This window comes from Myotis yumanensis, unplaced genomic scaffold (genome assembly GCF_028538775.1).
Source record: "Myotis yumanensis isolate MYYU_CA2020_CCGP unplaced genomic scaffold, mMyoYum1.0.hap1 SCAF_9, whole genome shotgun sequence".
Lineage (NCBI taxonomy): Eukaryota > Metazoa > Chordata > Mammalia > Chiroptera > Vespertilionidae > Myotis > Myotis yumanensis.
This window is the reverse complement of record NW_027223760.1, coordinates 18,559-38,941: the sequence shown is the minus strand read 5'-3', so window position 1 is coordinate 38,941 and position 20,383 is coordinate 18,559. Positions and strand designations below refer to the sequence as shown.

Genomic DNA, 20,383 nt, shown 5'->3' with positions numbered 1-20,383 from the left:
GTTGGGCATGGAGTTTATTAGAAATAGATTTTTTTTCTGCTTCTGGCAGAAATGAGGTTAGGGGTTATCCAAGGCATGCACACACACAGATGTGCACACACATGCATGTGCACAGACATGCACACACATGATGTGCACATCCAGACACGCACGCACACATGTGCACACACATGTGCACACACGGACACGCACACACACGGATGTGCACACAGACATGCACACATACGGATGTACACACACATGCACACACATGTTCACCTGCGTCCACTCAGCAGGCTCGGCTTCTGTGGAAGGGTGACTACATGCAGACCTAGGATGACCAGGAGCCCGAGGGCCAGCGCCGAGCAGCCCTCAGCAGGATGCCCTGCCAGGTGCACCAGCACGGGGGCGGCGGGGGCTTCCAATGGCCATGCGGGGGCGCGTGCCCCCGACGTTTCCCTCCTCGTCCAAGCGCTGCCTCAGACGCGGGCGGTAGTCCGTCCTCAGTGTGAGGCCCCAGGGCTCTGAGTGGCTTCCGACACACGGACAGATATGACATCAGGTTTATTGAGCTGTTTACACAGGGCCACATACACATTTACGACGTTTTAAAACGAGACAGGGACTGGTCACGCGCTCCTGTCGACTGTCAGTAAAGCGCCCTCCCGCTCCCGGGCAAGAGGCCTCGTGCGGCTCTTTGGGCCGTGGTGACGCTGAGGGAAACACTGTCCATCGGTGACCGGGGCGCAGCCCGGCTCCAGGTAAACACCGTCTGTGACACTGGACGGCTGAGAGGGGCCCGGCTCAGGGTGTCTGGGTGCAGCCCAGGGGTATCCCCGCTGGCCTCCCCGGCCGCTTCCGCCACCATCCCAGTCGCCGCGTGCTCACAGGTCTGGGATGCATGGGAAGGATCCACGGCCTCCATGCTAAGGGGGCCGTGTGGTAAATGGGGTGAAGATGCGCACAGCAGGCCAGGCGCTTGGGCTGGGGGTGGCCACACAGTCCTCTGCCCTCTGCCCTGTGGCCGCCGCTCCCCAGACGCGTTCCCCAAGTTCACCAGGTGGGCGGACCGGCAGCCAGGACTGCATCTGTCAGCATTGCACAGAGGCGCTCCGGACACTGTTCTCACATGAAACAATCCTCCGCTTAAACAGAGAGGGCAGTAAGGCTATTTTCATTAGGAGACTAGGCTTCTCCGTGTTTCTGGTGTCGCCCGATGGCCAGGGGCCGCTGGGTGAGGGGCCTGAAGGAACACCATGGTGTCCCTTTAGTGCTGAGGGCCCTCATAAAGCAGGACCCCTTGAGGGGGCACGCTGCTCCCTGCGGCTGTGGCCTCGAAGCACGAGAGGGGGTCCCCCGGGCCTGCAGGGCTGCTTCAGGGAAGTCCTCAGCTGGCTCTTGTGTCCGCAGCCCAGCGCAGCCCCCGGGGACCGGGTGGGGCAGGGATGGGCCTGCAGGGCCCAACTCCCACTGAGGACAGACATCCAGGCTAGGAAGCCTTCCACAGCGGTGGGGCCAGCACATCTCGCTCAGGGGTCACTCGGTGTCCCCTATTCTCTTTGAAAATGAGTCCATCTACACAGCCAAACACGATGAACAAAGCCAGCTACTAGTAAATGCAGAAGTTTAACAATGATTCGATCTAAGGCCCCGTCCAGTTAGGAGGTGGCCAGTTCCACTTGGGCCGGGCGCAGACCAAGGTGCTGAGCGAGTGCCGATTTCCCCGGCACCCGGGCCCACGTGGCTGCGGCTCACGGGCGGGCTGGCCAGCACTAGATGACCGAGGTCTCAGTCTGCAGGAAGGACGGGGAGTGGGAGCCGCGGTGGAAAGGCAGGGTGCTCTCAGAGCCGTTCCTGGAGATGGACAGGCTGTGGAGCTGGTCGCCCCACCCCGAGGGCTGGCGTGGGCACAGGTTCTGCCACTTCCTTCTCAGCTCGTTCTGCACCTGGGGGTCAGGGCAAAGCAAGAGGAGCCAGTCAGGAGGTGCTCGGGGTGCACCCAGGCAGGGGGTGCCCTCCGCAGAACACATTTCTCCCTCTGCCCCTCCTGGTGCCATCCCTCCATGTCCCTTCAGATGGACACACGGAACAGGCTCAGGAAGAGGGTGGACAGGGAAGGGGACACCGACCAGGGGCCGAGGAAAGTCCTGACTGTGGGAGCCGCGGCTGGGAGCTGGTTTCAGGCACTGTCAGTCCATTGACAGTGGTGGACCCACTGGACCCCAGACAGCAATCTAGACCCTCAGCAAAGGCCCATGGGAGTGTGGGCAGAGCCCCAGCGAGCCTGTGTCAGGGGAGTGGGAGAAAGAGGACAGGCTGGTGCGGAGGGGCCGGCAGGTGTGAGGACGGAGAGAGCAGGTGACCATGGCTGGGCTCTGGGAGGCGCTGTGCTGGGCCCTCCACACCAGCAGGAGAAAGCTGGAGGCAGGGCTGGGCTGGCCAGGGGCCAGCGCCTGGGGCTGTGTGAGCGCTGCCTGCACCCCTGTCCCCCGGCAGCCGCCGCCCTCTCCGAGGGGCTCAGTGCTGGGGGCTCGGCGGCTGCCTGCTCTGCCCTCTGCAGAACTGGTGAGCCCAGAGGGGCCACAGCAGCAGTGAACTGAGGGGGGGGTTCAAGAGCAGGAGCTGGGTGGCCTGGCCGAAACTGTCACCCCAGTTGTGGTGGTTGGGTGGGGACTCAGGACATGGGACTTGGCAGAAAGGTGGGGAAGTGTGGGTCCTGATGGGAGGGGAAGGGGGCCATGGGACAGCCTGGGAAGGTGCCCGCAGCTCAGGTGTCACTAGGGAGCATGGAAATGATTGACATTCCGGGACAGAGCAGAGGGCAGGGCCTCCTGAGAGACACGCCCTGGGCAGGCACTTAGGGAGCAGGTGCCCTTGGTGGGTCCCCCCTGCCGCTCTGGGCTCACGGTGCCATCGATGCTCGGTGTGGGGAGTCCACGGCCAAGCAGAAGGGGCTCAGGTGGTGCGGAGGGAGGGCTCGGCCTTGGCTGCTGGGGGGGAGGGGAGCAAGGGCCTGGTGCAGTCGCTGGCAGTGCCCAGGTTGGGGGGACTTTAGGGAACCCCTCACACCCCGCGTGTGTGGACTGGCCCCTGAGGAGCTCAGGACTCACGTCGCTGTTGAGAAAGCAGTAGAGAACAGCCACCACCAGGCCCTGAAGGGAGAAAAGTGGTCAGCGCCTCCACCTTGGCGGGCAGGCAGGACGGATGGATGCGGCCCCGCCCGCACGCACCTGGAAGGATCCCACGCACAGCTCAAACAGGAGCCGGTATCTGGAGGAGGTGCCCGTGGGCAGCACGGCAAACACCATGTAGTGGATGCCGAAGAGCGGGATGAGCAGCAGGGTGGACTTGGCCAGCCTCCTGCAGACAGAGGACCGAGCTGGGCCGGGTGTGACCATGGCGATGTCCCTTGACCCCTCACTGTCCAACGGGGAAGCCCAGCGCCAGGTGGGCCGCAGAGAAGGAATGCCTCGATCTGTCCACCCGGCACACCCAGGTGTCTGTTCACACGCTCGAAGCACTTCCCGGCGACGGCCCTGGAGGACTCTCCCACTGACTCGCTGAACCCTCACCACCTTCGTGACAACTGTTCCCCTCGCCGGCCTCCAGCGGTGTGCACCCCGTCGGGCTCCGCGCCCCGGGTTGGAAGGAGACCAGTGAGGCCCACCCTGGGCAGCGGTGCTGCCAGGGTCCCAGCTCTCAGCTGCACTGCCAGGCCCGGCCTGACCTCAGCCGGCGGCTGGGCCCGCACTACACCAGTGGGCACTTCAGGCTCCCTCACACGTTCTCGTCGGGAATTCACAGAATCATCTTCATTGTTAAGTATGAGGCCCGGCACTAGTGCTAGCACAGACTGTGGTCTGAGGGGGAAGGAGGAGTCTACATATGCCAGCGACCAGAATGCCGTAACCACCAGAATGATCGGTCGCTATGATGCCCACTGTGGCCAGCGAACCTCCCGGCCAACCCCCCTGTGGCCCCTCCCCGAGGCTGCTGGCCCCCCCCTTGGCCCCCCCCCCCCCATTCAGGGGCAGGGCTCACCAGCCAATCACCGGAGGCCCCTCCCCCCAGCAGGCCTGGCCCTGTTCCGCCCAATCTGGGCGAGCTGGCCAGACCCCACCCGTGCACCGTTCATGCGCTGGGCCTAGATAGACATAAAATACAAATGCAGTGTGACCATGGAGAAAAGTCAGATGGCAAAACAGGCCAGTGGGCAAACACCTCAGCGCGGGCTCTGAGGCCTCCATGCTGAGGCCCTGCCCTGGCAAGCTGCCGCACACACGCCTGTCCGGCCAGCCACCGCGGGCCGCCAGACCCAGGACTCCGTGCCTGGAGCCCATTCTTCGGCCCCCCACACACTGGCTTTGCCCCCTCCCTCTGGGTTTCCAGGCTGTGAGGCCCTGAGGGGAGCTGGGCCCATGGAAACAAGACTCACTTATATTGTGACTGCTCACTGCCTCTGACATCTGGGGACGTCAACTTCTGCAGTAAAATCCGTAAGATACTCACAAAAAGGATAAAATTGACCTGCACAAAAAGAGACAAATGTTTGTTCTCGATTTCTCGCACCGGAGGTGGGGCTGGGGCCGGAGCCCTGCCCACCTGGAGCTGCCCCAGGTCCCTCCGGACACGGTCTGTTGTCTGCATCACGCACTCCGACCCAGCCGCAGCCAGGCACGTAAATTAACGTGGAGACGCGAAAAGGACAGACGGAAATCCAGCTCCTCCCTGACATGTCCTTGGTCAGGCTGTGGCCCCCAGAGGTCCCCATGGGAGGACACAGGAGGCTCTCTGCTTGCCCCGTCTCTGAGGCCTCATTCTGAGGGACGCTGAGTCCAGGACTGGCGGCGCCCCTCCTGTGAGCGGCTCTGGAAGGCCGATGGATGGCCGTTTCCATGCCGCGCAGGACTGGCTGGCCCTGCCCGTGTGGCCACCCGAGGGCGGCTGCTGCCTCGTGCCAGGTTACTTACGAGAATTGAGATTAGAATTGGGGTTCGGATCACCCACCAGGGGCCACTGTGCTCGTTGGTATCCCAGCAACTGCAGGAAGGGGAGAAGGAAAATGACGTCGTCACCGAGTCTGTCCGTGGAGCAGCGAGGACACGTGCCCGGGGGACGCCCTCCCCGGAGCAGCAGGGCAGTGGCCCTCCCCACAGACGCCACCCGGTCTGTTCGTCCCTCCTGCTGCCACAGGCCCGTGCGGAGGCACGACTGTGTTTAGAGACTCGACGTGACCTCGGGGATTCTGTTTGTTTATTCTTCTCAACGTGACGGTCAGCTAATGGGGAGGTGACACTAAGGGTCACACAGGAGCCCGAGGGGCGGGTCAAGTCCCACGAAAATCCCAGGACATGTGGGTCGAAGGCGGGGTCAGTGAGGAACACCAGAAGGTGGCGCCTGGTGCGAACCGTCGGTGCTGCTCCCAGCGAGAGGCCTAGCACTCACCCTGTGTCTTCCAAGCAGAGCCTGGCCACGGCCCACGCCCCCGTGCATCCGGCCGGGATGCCTGCAGAAACACGCCCGTTACCCACAGCCCCTCGCTGCCCGGCCACCCAGGACCAGGGCTGTCTGCAGGAAATGAGGCAGAAACTCCTTACAAGCTCGTACGGGTTTATGCTTGTTCCTTGTTACACACTGGCGGTCACGCCATACATGTCTGAAAGCTGACCCTGCACGGCCTGACCCATGTGACTATGCCTGGCAAGTGTGGTGGACGGAGACGTGCCCGCCGGCTGGCGGAGGGGTGCCCCTCTCTGAGTGGGTGTCCCCTGGCGTGACCGCCTTCCTGAGCCCGGTTGGGGCCGGCTTGCTAAAGGTGTGCCTCCTCAGGGCCCTGTCTGGCTCCCACATCGGGTTTGCTCAGCAGTGGGACGTGGCCAGCCTAACCTGGCCCTGGTCCCTGGAGAAACGTTGGCTGCAGGAACCTCGCTGTCCTGGCAAAGCTCTTCCTCAAGTGGCCCGAGGGGCACCTCCTGGGGCAGCACAGTATCTCCCGAGGGGACAGGAGCAGGGACCTGGAGGGCTCATGGGCGGCTGAGGGGGCGCTGGGCACGCAGGCAAGCAGCTGGTGGGCGGGGCGGCCTTACCCCACCCGATCAGGAGATAGGCCTGGAGGTGGCGGCCGGGGGAGAAGCTGGCCACCAGGAGGGTGTGCAGGTGCAGCCCCTCCACCAGCAGCCAGTAGAAGTTGGCCATGATGCAGTACTGGAAGAACACCAGGCTCAGCTTGCAGCCCACCTGGAACGTCAGAGCAAGAGAGCATGTCCCGTTCAGAGAAACACACTCAGGCGGGTGCAGCCGCCCTGGGACACAGTGCGTCCCCCCCCCCCCCCCCCCCCCCCCCCCCGCATTCGTGTAAGGAAGCAGGACACGCAGCAGAGGCGCAGACGGCAGGTGCATCTCACAGAGAGGCCCTCGCATCCCGGCCCGGCGCACAGAGCTCACTGGAAGGTGACACAAACATGGCAGGTGTCATGCAGTCCCCAGCGACAGTAGCCTGAACCCTGAGCTGCGGGCATGTGTGGCCCCAGCTCCTTGCCTGCCTTCTGCCTCCTCTACCTCGTCCCATTCTCAGCCTCCCTTCTCTCTCTGTTCTTTTCCACTGTCCTCTCTTCACAAGAGACAAGCAAGTAAAGAGAAACCAGCAAACGAATGGTCCCCGACAGCTGTGAGGGCCACCTTCCCTCTGAGGACCCCCCGGACGGCCTTACCCAGGAGGCCAGCTGGTCGGGGCAGTGCAGGGTGCTGGAGCCGGAGTACAGCACGTCGTCCTTGACCAGCACCGAGACGGCCCTCAGGATGAAGGAGAGGAACAGGTTGAGGTGGATGTAGTTCCGGGTGCAGTGCAGCCGCCTGTGGGGAGGAGGGAGATACTCAAACATGGATTTTGTGAATTTGCAGGAATGTTAGAGCCCCTGTGTGAGCACAGCAAGGTTGCTGAGCAGGATTAACTTGCAGAAATCAGCTCCTCCCCGAAGCAACCAGGAATGGAACCAGCCCTGGCCGGTGTGCTCAGTAGGTAGAGCGTCAGCCTGAGGACAGAGGGTCTTGGGTGCGATTCTGGTCAAGGGCATGTACCTCAGTGGCAGGCTCCTCCCTGGCCCGGGCCCTGGTCGAGGCTCATGCAGGAGACAACCAATCAATATTTCTCTCTGTCTTTCCCTCTCTCTGTAAATATCCTTGGGTAAGGATTAAAAAAAAAAAAAAAAAAGAAATGGAATGGTATCTAACAAAATACATAAAACGAAATAAATACCTAGAAATGACTATCAGAAGAGAGGCAGATTTTACCCCAAATCACAAAACATTATTGAAAGAAATGAAAGAAAACTAAACAAATAGGAGGATCTATTATTATCACAGATTGAATGACTCAAAATTATAAAGATACTAACTACTCTATCCAAACTGATCTATAAATTCAGTGCCATCAAAATGAACCCTGCAGAGGGCTTTTAAAATGCCAACTGACAAGCTGATTTTTAAAAATTCACACCTAAGTGCAAATGGCCAATGAAAAAGAAAGGTGACAGGCTCACACCAGCAGAAATCCAGATTTAGGATGAAGGTGCAGGAATCACAACAACGTCAAAATGGCAGAGTGACAGGCGAAGAGGCAAACGGAACAGCAGGGCGTCGGTCCTGCTGGTCCTGATGCAGTCACAGCCCCGGCGTCAGGCCGTGTGCACTGGACGCTCGGACACCCTGACGGGCCTCTGGGAAGACAAGCAGGACCGACCCCACCTCGTGCCACACACTGAACCAAGTGGCAGATGGACGATAACCTCGCCGTGAGGAGTGAGAATAATAAAATGCCTCTTTGATAGCAAAAGCATATGCCGACGATTTCTTACACAGGACGCGGGGCACCGGCCTAAAGCCAACAAAGAATTACGTCACTAAAACCAACAACTTTTCTTCCTCAAAAGACCCAGGAAGAGCGTGTAAAGCCGAACTACAGACTGGAGATGAACTCCCAGCACCGCATCGGACAGGACCTGCTGCAGGACTCCTAAAAGCACGTTTATAAAGAGACACCACGGCTAGGACACGAGCCAGCACTCAAACAGCGCTCACAGAAAAGATTTCCAAGCACATGCTCTCATGACCACAGGGGAATGCAAATTAACACACAGTTTTATGTTATGATTATAGACCCACCTGGACGGCTAGTTTTAAAACTGATGGCGAGAGGTGGCGACAGGATGCAGCGTGAATAGAAGTCTCCCCTCAGCTGGTGGGCATGGCTGAGGCCACCACTTTGGGAAATTAGTGGGCAGGACCTAGAAAGACTGAACCTATGCATAGTCTATGACCAGTACATGCAGCACACAAGTGAAGTAAGCATTGCCGTAAGTGTGTGCACATAAACACAACACATACCTTAAGTGTGCACTTACGATGGATGGGTTTCCTGTAAAATGTGAGTGAGAGAACCCACAGACAGAGGAGTGCCCTTTGCATGACTCCAACACACGTTCGCAGAGCGACAAAGCATCGCAGGCACCGACTGAGCTGCTTCGGGCGCTGGCCTGGACCCGGCCGTCGCAGGATGCTCCTGGCTAGCAGTGTCCACTCACCCTGCGCGCGCGCACTCGCAGACGGCCTAGCTGCCGGAAGCCCCGCACTCCCCGGAGGTTCAAAACTCCGTGGAACCTTCGTCAGCGAAGACGTTGAGTACAAAGTGAGTTTTCTGGGTGTCTCCTGTCTCCAGGGCAACCCGGAGGCTGCCCCTCATGGGAGAGACTGCTGTGGGGCCCAGCTCCCCAAGGCTAAGTCCCCACAGCGATGCTGCTCTGTTTCGGGGGCTTCTGGGGCGGGGGTGACACTCGTCTCTCCAAACTGCCTCTTCTTCCTCTTCTCCTTTTCTCCTTCTCCTGCCCACGCTCTCACCTGTTTCTTCCCACCGAGTGGGTGTGGGTTTATCGCTGTCACTGAGCATGCACACACATCCCATTTGCCGAGCTCTGTCCTTTGTCACTCATCACTCATCTAAACATGTCACCTCTGAGTCCGGATCTACGGATGGATGCCGGTGTGGCTCAGCCGCTGAGCGTCTACCTAAGAACCAGGAGGTCACTGTTTGATTCCCAGGCAGGGCACATGCCTGGGTTGCGGGCTCAGTCCCCAGTGGGGGGCATGCAGGAGGCAGCCGGTCAATGATGCTCTCTCATCATTGATGCTTCTATCTCTCTCCTTCTCCCTTCCTCTCTGAAATCAATAAAAACAACACACACAAGAGCAAAGTGTGGCTTCCAGATAAGACGGCTGCGCCCTGTTCCTCCGTGACGCTGGAGCGGACTTGGAGACCACGCCCACCACGGAAGAGGGAGGCTCTGTGCTCAGGCCTCCGCAGGGACACACGGCCTCCTCCTCTAGCTGGTGCCACCGGGCACTGGGAGCACTTGGCCGTGAGGACTAAATTGCAAACACCTGTAAAAGGCGTGGCAGGACGTACTGGCGATCACGGCTGTTATTGTGGGCCGGGAGGGGGGGGTGGGGATCAGAGCTGTCAAGTCAAATGCCTGGACCACAGGACATGCTCAGGGCAGCCGCTGCCATGACCCCAGTGAGGGCGGGGCCTGTGCTTGCACCGACGTCCACAAGGCACCTGGGAAGTGGCACCCTTTCTCTCTGCATAAAACCAGGAGGTGGTAGGTTGATGTGTGTGGGGCTATGATAGAAAGTACAGAATTCTCTTTCTGGGACTTTAGAATCCCCTCTCTCACAGCTGTCCAGGGAAGTGGCTCTGATCCATCCAACAGATGGAGACAGGGAGGGAACAGCATTTCCGTGCCCAGACCAGGGCAGAGCCGAAGCCTGCTCAGCCCTGGGAGACGTTTCTAGCCGTCCTGGCCCTGTCAGCAGCAGAGGACGCTGCAGCTTGCGTCTGTGTAACCAAGAGGTCTCACAGCAGGGACTGCCTATGGCCATGCACAGAGGGCTGATTCATAGCATAAAGCCACTTCCAGCCTCTGAAAGAGTCACTTCCATGTTTCTGATGATTCCCAAACACTGGGAGTCTGGCTCAGTAAACACACCGCACAGGCCAATCTGAATGCAACCACAGATGACAAAAACATGGGTTGTTCAGCTCTTGGAAAATAAGGGGAAATATTTATTTTAAAAAATATATATTTATTGATTTTTTACAGAGAGGAAGGGAGAGGGATAGAGAGTTAGAAACATTGATGAGAGAGAAACATCGATCAGCTGCCTCCTGCACACTCCCCACTGGGGATGTGCCCACAACCAAGGTACATGCCCTTGACCGGAATCGAACCTGGGACCCTTCAGTCTGCAGGCTGATGCTCTATCCACTGAGCCAAACCGGTTAGGGAGGAAATATTTCTTTCTAGTTTGTTACCCTGAGCAGCTTCCCTTCCTAACATTTCCTTTTTTTAAAAAAAAAAAAAATATTTTATTGATTTTTCACAGAGAGGAAGGGAGAGGGATAGAGAGTTAGAAACATTGATGAGAGAGAAACATCGATCAGCTGCCTCCTGCACACCCCCCACTGGGGATGTGCCCGCAACCAGGGTACATGCCCTTGACTGGAATCGAACCTGGGACCCTCCAGTCCACAGGCCGACGCTCTGTCCACTGAGCCAAACCGGTCAGGGCTCCCTTTCTTTTTCATGCTGAAAAATTTGAAGGTATGCACCCTATGTTCACAGCAGCACCATTTACAATCCCTAAGGTCTGGAAGCAGCCCACGTGCCCATCAGCAGACGAGTGGATAAAAAGCTGTGGTACATCTACACCATGGAGTACTACTCGGCTGGGAAAAAGAAAGAACTCTTACCATTTGCAACAGCACGCAGGGACCTGGAGAGCATTATGCTAAGTCAGAGAAAGACAAGTATCACATGATCTCACTCATATGTGGAATCGAATGAACAAAATAAACTGATGAACAAAAATGGACCCAGAGACATGGAAGCATGGAACAGACTGTTGAGCCTCAGGGGGAAGGCGGGGGAGGGTGGGTGGGAAGAGATCAACCAATGAGCTTGTATGCTCGTATGCATAACCCGTGGACAGAGACAATGGGGTGGTGAGGGCCTGGGAGGAACGGCTGGAAGAGGTCAATGGGGGGTCAAAGGGGAACGTATATAATACATTCAACAATAAAGATTTAAAAATGTATCCATATATGTAGTAAAACATAGAAGATAGTACACAAAGGCTCATGTGGACCAGCCTTTTTTTTTTAAAGAACTAGAATATGATAGATGTTGCTCACATTTGTCGAAGTACATGTTTTTTCTGAGAATTACCAGCCGCCTGATATAGGTGAGAGGCCTGAAAAATGGTAAGTGCCATTTATTGCCATTTGCTGATGCCGCAGCTCTACTCTTCATTCACTTATTTAACTGGCAAGCATAGACCTGCTCAAGTGTGTGAGGTTCTAAAGACGTCCCACCTGTTATATCATGTATTCAGCTCAATATGTGAACTATATCTCAGCAAAAAGTCATCAGATATGTGACGATCAAAACCCTGTTAAAATAAGCTCAATATCATTCCTTCTACTTCGTGCCACTGATGCCTGAAATGGGTTTAATCCTAAATACACTGAGTAGCGTTTTCTAGACAGAAGCATCTGTTGTAGGACCAAAGCCTCTACTCTTCACCCTCCCTGACAAACAACATGTGCCATTCGCTACTAACAAGGCTGCAGAGGTTTAGATGGCGCCAGGACTCACTTCACTACGTGGAAAACACAGGCCAAATGTAGAGAGCCTGCCCCATGCCATGTGGGTCCACGGGAATCCATACTTACAGACGCACAGAGAGGTTGAGTGATGTGCCAAAGGTCACACAGCTGCTAAGAGACGGATCCAGGATTTGAACCCAGGCAATCTGGACCCACCTTTTTATTCTCAAACACATGACAGTGTCTGTCAGTGGAGCACTGACAGCCCGATGGCAAGTGCTGCCTCTGTGTTCTGCAGCATCTGCACAGCCGCTGTATGTGGTGGTGATGCCGGGACTGAACCCTCACCAAGGCCCGTGTGCTGTCTTTATGGACGGAGTGCAGGGGAGTGAAAAAAACCATAAATGCTGGCATCGCCTTTCACTCCGGCACCCCGGGCGCTGCCAAGGCTCAGCGCAGAGAGTGCTCCGGCCGTGGCCTTCTCTCCTCCCCAGATGGGCTCAGCTGTCATAAACGGACAACCCCCGTCTCCTATTCCTGCAGAATTGCTCATTTGTGCTACTTACCTGAAGAGGCAAAGGATTACGCTTCCTGTAGTGAGGGAAGCCAGAGAGACGCTGTAGCCCAGGGTGTAAGTGGCCTTCACCAGAACATAGAACATGATCTACAAAGACAGACAAGCCTTTGTGAGCGGCGGCCACAACAGCCTGGAGCCGTCCTCCCCGCAACCACCTCCATCCCAACCCCAAGGTGACATTTCCTCTTCCAACACCACCTTTCCCTTAAGTTCACGGTGGGTGACTTGGGATGGTTCTGTAAAGCAGGTCTGTCCAAAGGGACAGCAAGGGGTGTGCAGGGCATTCCAGGAGACCCCAGGCTGGGGCCCCCGGCCAAGCCCTCTCCCCACAGGGTCTGCACTCCGCAGTAACACCTGCTGTGCTTTCAATGTTTCTTTCAACAATAAAATGCTCAGCTCCAAGTGGACATTTTAATCTCAGGAATATACAAGCGCTCCGATGACCACAGGGTTCTGGAAATGCCATGACTCATACCAAAGACAGAGAGGAAAATCCAGCAGTAAAAAGCGGGGGGCATGGCTGAACCCCTGTTCTTCCCCAAGCCCACCCGCCTGACAGCAATGACCCATTTCAAATTTCCAATTAAAAACTAGGGAGGAAGAAAATGTTCCTACTTCTGTGTTCTGTAGTATGTGTGTGATTGTGTGTGAGTTTGTGTGAGCGTGTGATTGTGTGAGCATGTGTGTGTGTGTGTGAGTGTGTATGTGTTAGCATGTGTGTGTGTGAGTGTGAGCATGTGGGTGTGAGTGTGTGTGAGCATGTGACTATGTGTGCGCATGTGAGTGTGACTGTGGTGTGTGAGCATATGAAGGTGAACGTGATTGTGTGTGTGAGTGTGACTGTGAGTGTGATTGTGTGTGAGCGTGTGAGTGCGTGTGTATGTAGGTGAGTGTGAGTGTTCATGCGATTGTGTGTGAGTGTGATTGTGTGAATTTGTGTGTGTGCATGTGTGTGAGTGGGTGAGTGTGAGTGTGCATGAGTGTGACTGTAAGTGTGTGAGTGCGTGTGTGGGGGGGTGAGTTTGAGTGTGGATGTGAGTGTGATTGTGAGTTTGTGTGAGCACAAGTGTGTGGGTGTGAATGTGCATTAGAGTGATGGTGTGTGTGCATGTGTGAGTGTGTGACGGTGTGTGTGAATGTATATGTGAGTGTGTGGGTGTGAGTGTGTATGTGAGTGTGTGTGCTCGTCAGTGTGTGAGTCTGTGTGAACGTATGTTTTTGAGCATGTGAGTGCATGAGTGGGTCTGTGAATGTGCATGTATGATTGTGTGCTTGTGAGTGTGTAAGTTTGTGTGAGTGTGCGAGTGTGCATGTGACTGTGTGTGTGAGAGCATGTGACTGTGTGTGAGCATGTGTATGAGTGTGAGTGTGTGTGTGAGAGTGTGTGTGAGTGAGCATGTGGGTGAGTGTGAGTGTGTGAGTGTGACTGTGTGGGTGAGCGTGTGTGTGAGCATGTGGGTGAGTGAGTGTGAACATATGTGTGCTCTCCTCTCCCTTACTTTTCCTGGGATTTGGTCCCGGCAGAGAAGAGGGGCTGCGGAAGCCCTCGGAGGTGCCTCCCCACCCAGGTGACAGGTGGGGGAGCGTCAGTCTCTGACGTCCCGGCTGCATTGCTTCCCAGCTTTGTCTCAGGAGAAAAGCAGATGACGGGCAAGGGTTCGGAAAATGTCCTTAAAATTCTAATTTAGGTTTTTGTCCATTTCCCTTTTATTTTCTAACTGAGGGGTTGTGACTAGCAGCTGCTTTCCAGCACTTCACCCGTGATACGAGTTCAGTGAAATAAAATCTTTCAAAACTTTCAAAAGCGCAGAAAACAAAATGCGGACAGCATGCAGGCTACCGGCAGCACCCCACCGCCCTGGTGGTCACGGGCAGGCGCCCCGTCAGGCACAGGCCCCGCCTGGCTCAGCGGCACGCGGCCTGCGCCCTGGTGCTCTGCCTGCTGCATCTTCGTGGAGCTCGCTTTGCCCTCCCTCAGCCCCACGGTTTCAAACCTGTGCCCCCAGTTCTGCAAACGCTGGCGAAGCAGGGAGGTGGGAGCGAGCTGTGACCCACGGGAAGGGACCAGCTCCACGGCCTCGGAGAGAGCGAGTCCGGCTGAGTCTCAGGCCTTCGAGGTGAAACAGGCAACAGCGGCGCGTGCCCTTCTTCTCGGAGGGTCTTGGTGAAGAGGAAAGACTCGGACACCAGGAGCTGAGGAGCTTGAGCTGGGCCTGGCTCGCAGGGCTCCGCTGGCTCCCTCCCCAACGAGGCGTGGCCCTGCCTGGGGACAAGGCCGCCCCTTCCGGGTTCTGGTTCCTACACGCGGCACCTGTGTCGGGCGGCGGCTGCTGCCTGCTCTCCACAGACACAACTGTCCAAGGACACGGCCTCTGAACTATCCAGGCCCCGTCGTCCCCAAGCAGGTGACACCCCAACACCCATTGTTTTCTCCTCCACTGAACAGATCGAGGCGTCTCCTCTTCTCAAATCTGCAGCACAAATTCTGGCCCAAAACAGCCGTCAGATCAGAACCAAGCCCGGAGCAGGAGGCGCCAGGCCTCGGGTTCCACGCCAGCGACATGCGCTGGGGAGAGTGCGAGTGGCCCCAGGCTCTCGACCAGGGGTCTTGGGTTCGACACCCCATAACCTGTGACTTCATTTGCCATCCTGAGCAAACATTTACTTTTATGCTTAATTCTCTATTTTAATGTGTTCTTTTTCCTAAAGCCAGGCCTCACTTTAAGCTCAGGCCGTACGGACACCTGGTGGCTCAGGGGAGGTTGTGTACGTGCGGAAAGGGTGTGGGCTCCCGGCGCCCGGGCTCCAGGCAGGTCCTCGTCATGGCACCGCGTTGCCAGGCAGACGCTCTCAGAGCTCCATGTGTGAGACTTTGATTCGATGCGTGTCCCCAGGACCACACCCAGGTGGATGGCGGGAGGGCTGCTTACTCAGCCCTCCCGGCTGCAGGGGCGCCTGCGATGGGCTCCCGGTCCCCTCACGCTGCCGGACCCCAGGGAGGCCCTGCCTGACCCCACACTGAGTCCCTGTCCAGTCCCCATCATGGACTCTGCATGAGCCTATGTCCTGCCCGGGGGCGCCCTCCCCCGAGACGCGGCAGCGGCCAGCACTCTCCAGCCCTGGAGTGACTGTCACAGCCCTTCTCCCCTGGAGGTCCAGGTTTGCCTCCGTCTGGTCTGCACCTTGAGGGCCCAGCATCACAAACTGCCAGAGGCCTGAGCCCAGCCTTCGGCTCCCCCGAAGCCACCCCGAAAAGTGTGGGGCTCCCCCAGAGCTGGGCTCTGGGCTCAGCCTCGACTCCCTCGCCTCCAGCCAAGGAGGGGAGTCTGGGTCCAAGTGGGGCGCTGGTGGCTGTGTCCCCAGGTTCCCCTCACAGTGGCTGAGCCCCTGGGCCTCCCTGCACCCTCTCAGCATGCGCGCCGTGTGCAGTCCCGCCTGGCGAGGCTGAGCTCTGCTTCGGGCCTCCATCTCCCTCCTGGGAGAGCACCTTCCAAGGGACGCCTGCCCCCCCATCCTGGGGGCGGGAGTCTCTCCAGCTGTGGGAAGACCCTTCCTCCAGGCGAGTCCAGGGTGTCTTTGTTCTGACTCCACTGAAATCAGATTAGCGTGGCTCACGATGGCACCTCGTGAATCTTCTGAACTGTTTCTCTCATGCTGGTCAGGTCTCCGCCTGGACCCGACGGCTGTTTCCGGTGGAGCCAGGCTGTGGGGCGCGGGCAGCGGGAAGTGTGAACACTGGCTCTGTGCAGGCCGGTCCTCGTGGACACCACCTCCATCCCATCCGAGTCGCCTGCCCGGCCTTGTCCTGTCCACCCCACGTCCCTGCTCCCCCCCGGGCCACCCCGTCCGGAGGAGCCGCGCATGAGGACAGTGCTCACATGGCCCTCAGCACCGGGGCAGCCCTTCCTCTGCCTTCACCGTGAAGGGAAGCAGAGACACTGCCCGAGCCAAGGCTGAGCTAGCTCGGCAACCGCAAGAAGCCACGTGAGGTCCGAGGACACTCCAGTCCGCCCTCTCCCGCCTCCGGCGCAGGCGTCCCGAAGGGCCCTGTGGGGACACAGAGCACAGGGTGCGTGTGGTGTGCTCCAGGTCAGGGAGGGGACCTTCCGGAGGGGACAGTGTCTGGAAGCTGAGGGGAGCGAGCGGACGTATTTTTAGGGTGATGGCATAATATGGAAGAAATGTGTCCGCCTGATGCATGGGTTGGCTGGAATGCCAGACAGCTTTCGGCTAAATTTAGCAGATGTGTTCTTCAGTCAAGAGCCATGGCAGCTCATATACACTGCAGAGCCTCCGGGAGCACCGCCTGGCACGCCCGCAGAGGTGCCCGCGTGCCCCGGGCCTGCTGTCCCTGGGGGCTTTTGGGGAAGCTGTTTTGTTTTCCCTTGAACTTAATTAATTTAGAAACCAACAAAGATTGCACACGAAACACCCAGGGCCGAGTTTGGCTGTGTGTGAGCAGGAAACCTAATTGAAATCCTGGGTCTGGGAAGAAGGGAGGGGTGAGGAGAGGGGGACTGAGACCTGGCGGGCACTGGACAGGCCCTGGACAGGCCCGCCCCTGCCCTGGATCGGCCTGGCCCCGGGCGAACGCACCTCACAGATTTCACATTTGAAATAATGCCCTAAACAACCACGTATTCAAAGTATTCATGGAAGCTGCATCAGGAAGAAAAATCAATCATTTTGGATTTGGGCCGTCGTTTTCTCCACTTTCATACATTAAACTGTTTTGACTTTCTAATCCGTTAGGGGCTGTGTGTTTATGAAATTTGCAGAATCTATGAAATGTTTAAGAAGAAAACAGCTCTTCAAACTGGATGGGGTGCATCAGCTGGACGCTCTGGCTTCACGAAGCAGGGCCTCAGGAGCCCCATTGTTTTACAGACAGTCTTGCTGGGGGCGCCCTCACAGTGGCACCTGGGGGAGACCGAGACGGAGGCCGGTATTGCCAAAGGAAGCCACCCTGCACGCCGGTGCTGGTGCTAGGAGGTCGGCAGATGGGCAGGGAGAGCGGAGGCCACAGGACCTCAGGAAGGCTACTGTGCTCCCCGTCCTCGCCTCCCTGACCTGTGACCTGTGCTCCCCGTCCTCGCCTCCCTGACCTGTGACCTGTGCTCCCCGTCCTCGCCTCGCTGACCTGTGACCTGTGCTCCCCGTCCTCGCCTCCCTGACCTGTGACCTGTGCTCCCCGTCCTCGCCTCCCTGACCTGTGCTCCCCGTCCTCGCCTCCCTGACCTGTGACCTGTGCTCCCGTCCTCGCCTCCCTGACCTGTGACCTGTGCTCCCCGTCCTCGCCTCCCTGACCTGTGACCTGTGCTCCCCGTCCTCGCCTCCCTGACCTGTGCTCCCCGTCCTCGCCTCCCTGACCTGTGCTCCCCGTCCTCGCCTCGCTGACCTGTGACCTGTGCTCCCCGTCCTCGCCTCCCTGACCTGTGACCTGTGCTCCCCGTCCTCGCCTCGCTGACCTGTGACCTGTGCTCCCCGTCCTCGCCTCGCTGACCTGTGACCTGTGCTCCCCGTCCTCGCCTCCCTGACCTGTGACCTGGGCTCCTACCTCCTGGTCCCTGAACCTGTGCAGCTCTGTGGTACCTGCAGAGGGGACGTGCCAGGCTGCAGCCGCCAAGCGGACAGACACACTCAGCCTCCAGGCGACAGAGATGCTACGGGTGGATCTGTCTCTGTGCGGCTCATGGCTCCCACCACCCACATGAGGAGGAGGTTAACCCGGCGGCGGAGAAACCCCGCGGCCGAGAGGACGCTCTTGGGCTCATCTCAGGCAGGTGGAGCACGGCTGCCAGTGGAGAGAACTGCCTCTCCTGCCCCCACCCATGGGCGACCTGGCGTCCGGCCCAGGAGAGGCAGTGCTGCCGGGCGAGGAGAGGGTCCCTCAGAGGCAGTGGGGCCTCGGCCTCACCTGGCTCCTGTCCTCGGGGTCACGGTAGCCGCACGCGTCCATGAAGTCTGGGAAGGTCTTCGACCAGCCCTCGCTCGTGCAGTTCTTGCTGATGTTCCCTTTAAGGTAGAGTGCCGGCATCGGAACAGAATGTCATTCTTTCCTGCAGCCGCCGCCCCCACCCTCCCCCCGCCCCTCACACACACACTGTACAGGCGTCAGCTGGTCTGTTCTCCGAGTCTTTACCCTGAACACCTGCCCAGGTTCCCACAGCCTCCCAACTCCAGGGCTCTTCTCTTGTCCATGTTTCCAGACAGATTTCTTCATGTTACTAAAATCTGGGCCGTTTAAGACGAGGCCAAACCAAACCCCCTTCCGGGGAGCAGCCCAGAGGCCCTGCAGCGAGGGAGCCTGGGAGGCACCTTTCCAGGTGCTGGAGACTCAGAGGGAAGCAGGTGCTCGAGTCTCAGAGCCCGTTCAGGGCGGAGGCCGCTGCCGTCCAGCCGCACGCCCCGCGCCTCCCTCCCTCCCTCCAGGGTCATGGCCAAGGTTACTGCACTCCCCTGCCTGCCCCACGCCCACTCCAGGGCTCTGGTCTGGGGGTCTGGCGCCTCCCCCTAAGGCTGCTCTGAGGGGAGACCCAGCCGGAAGCTCTCCTTCTGCGCCTAAACCCAGGGGCTGCAGGGAAGGAGAAGCCGACGGCCAGGCGCCCCTCAGCCACGCACGGACCAAGTACCTGGTTTGCTGTGGAGGCTGCTGAACACCTTGAACACCGTGGGGCAGGGCACCGTGACGGTCTCGCCGATGTCCGCGGGGCGCCAGCACGTGAGGTTGTCCCAGACTCCGCTGCAGGCTGCAGGGCGGGAGTGAGGGGCAGAGGCACAGTGGCCCCAGAGGGTTGGGTCTGTGTAAATGCTTTGCAAACAGAAAGCCCGTTCATTAGATAATTATCTTGCAAATTATTTTTCTGTGAAATAAACATGCACCAACGATATTACTGAGAATAGCCGTAGCTGTGTGCTCCTCATCAGCTTTGCAAAACCACTGGGTCTGTGGTAGGAAGTCCCGAGTGAGCCAGCTGCACAGTTCTTCTGAGCGTCAATAGAATCAGTAAATGTTTCCTGCTGATGTGATCAAATGAGCACCTCTGTGTCTCAGGTTTGGGGGCTCAGGGCCCCCTGGGCCTGTTTCTGTCAACAAGATGTCAGGCCACTTTTAAGAGCAAATGCCTCAGTACCCCTCCGCCCGGAGTCACAAGCAGAGTTTCGGGGTGGGGGGTGGAGGGGGTGCAGAGGTGCCCCGAGCCTCGCCACTATAGCGCCCCTCCCGGAATCCCCGCCTGCAAACAGCAGGGCTGACGAGGAGCTCCCTCCTGTGCAGGACCTGGTTCGGCTGGTCACCTGTGGGCACTTACTCGTAAACACCCGGCAACCCCAATACTTCCGTCCAGGTGACCACGGCCAGGCCCCTGACCAAAGCCAGGAGTACAGTCCCAAGAGGAGCCCAGTTGCTGAGTTGTGATAAACCACAGGCAGCATTTCAAACCCTCTCTCCACAGAAACCCTCTCCACAAACAGCCCTCCCAGCCGCCCCTCCCCAGTGGGGAGGCCGCTGGGGAAGTGACCCGTGGCTCGCCCGGTGCAGGGTGCCTGGTCCCAGCTCTGGGAGGGACCTGTCTTTGGGCCGTAATGACATCCTATGACATGTTATATGCCATGTTCATATCGAAGTTTTTATAAAACAGGGCATTGTATGTACCACCCTCTTCCTTGCTCCTGCTTCACAATGTGTCACACGTGTTTTCATGCTGTGCATCTTCATGTTTAAAGGCTTCCTGATATTCCATGGTGTGGATTCAGCACAATTACCCCCATTTCCAAGCCACCAACACCCAGAATATTTGTGACATAAACAGTGTTGGGAGTTCCTTGGGAGTCTAGTCATTCAAACTTAACAGGTGCCCCAGGGCTTGGACTTGTCCTGTCCTTGTCCCCTCACCATGAATGCTGGCCCGTGTGTGATGGTGAGTCGTGAAGTAAACCCAGGCATGACTCGCCAACAGAGAGTAAAGTGTGAACTAGAATCTAACAGTGACGGCAGTGCCAGACTCCCCGCTGACTGCAAAGGGAAAACAGCTTTACAGTCAGCATCCGGGGCCACTACCTCCCGAGGGACCAAACAGCTTCCGGGCCGTCGTGGGACGTGTGGTGGGAGCGACAGCGAGGATGTCCTCCCTAAGGAGTCACATCCAAATCGCAGAGCGGTGGCCCGA

General features: G+C 58.1%; 1 protein-coding gene across 1 annotated transcript in view; it reads right to left on the bottom strand.

The window, feature by feature from the left end:
* Window positions 1-524: 524 nt before the first annotated feature.
* The window catches only part of VIPR2 (vasoactive intestinal peptide receptor 2), a gene marked incomplete at its 5' end in the record, with an annotated part of 37,286 nt that continues 17,427 nt past the window's right edge, over window positions 525-20,383 (bottom strand). The window contains 11 exons of the mRNA XM_070424927.1: window positions 525-1,925; window positions 3,090-3,131; window positions 3,210-3,339; window positions 4,415-4,506; window positions 4,950-5,019; window positions 5,425-5,485; window positions 6,066-6,216; window positions 6,690-6,831; window positions 12,205-12,302; window positions 18,133-18,230; window positions 18,848-18,964. Of these exons, the coding sequence (XP_070281028.1) occupies window positions 1,752-1,925; window positions 3,090-3,131; window positions 3,210-3,339; window positions 4,415-4,506; window positions 4,950-5,019; window positions 5,425-5,485; window positions 6,066-6,216; window positions 6,690-6,831; window positions 12,205-12,302; window positions 18,133-18,230; window positions 18,848-18,964 (1,175 nt within the window). The remainder of the gene's footprint in view (window positions 1,926-3,089; window positions 3,132-3,209; window positions 3,340-4,414; window positions 4,507-4,949; window positions 5,020-5,424; window positions 5,486-6,065; window positions 6,217-6,689; window positions 6,832-12,204; window positions 12,303-18,132; window positions 18,231-18,847; window positions 18,965-20,383) is intronic.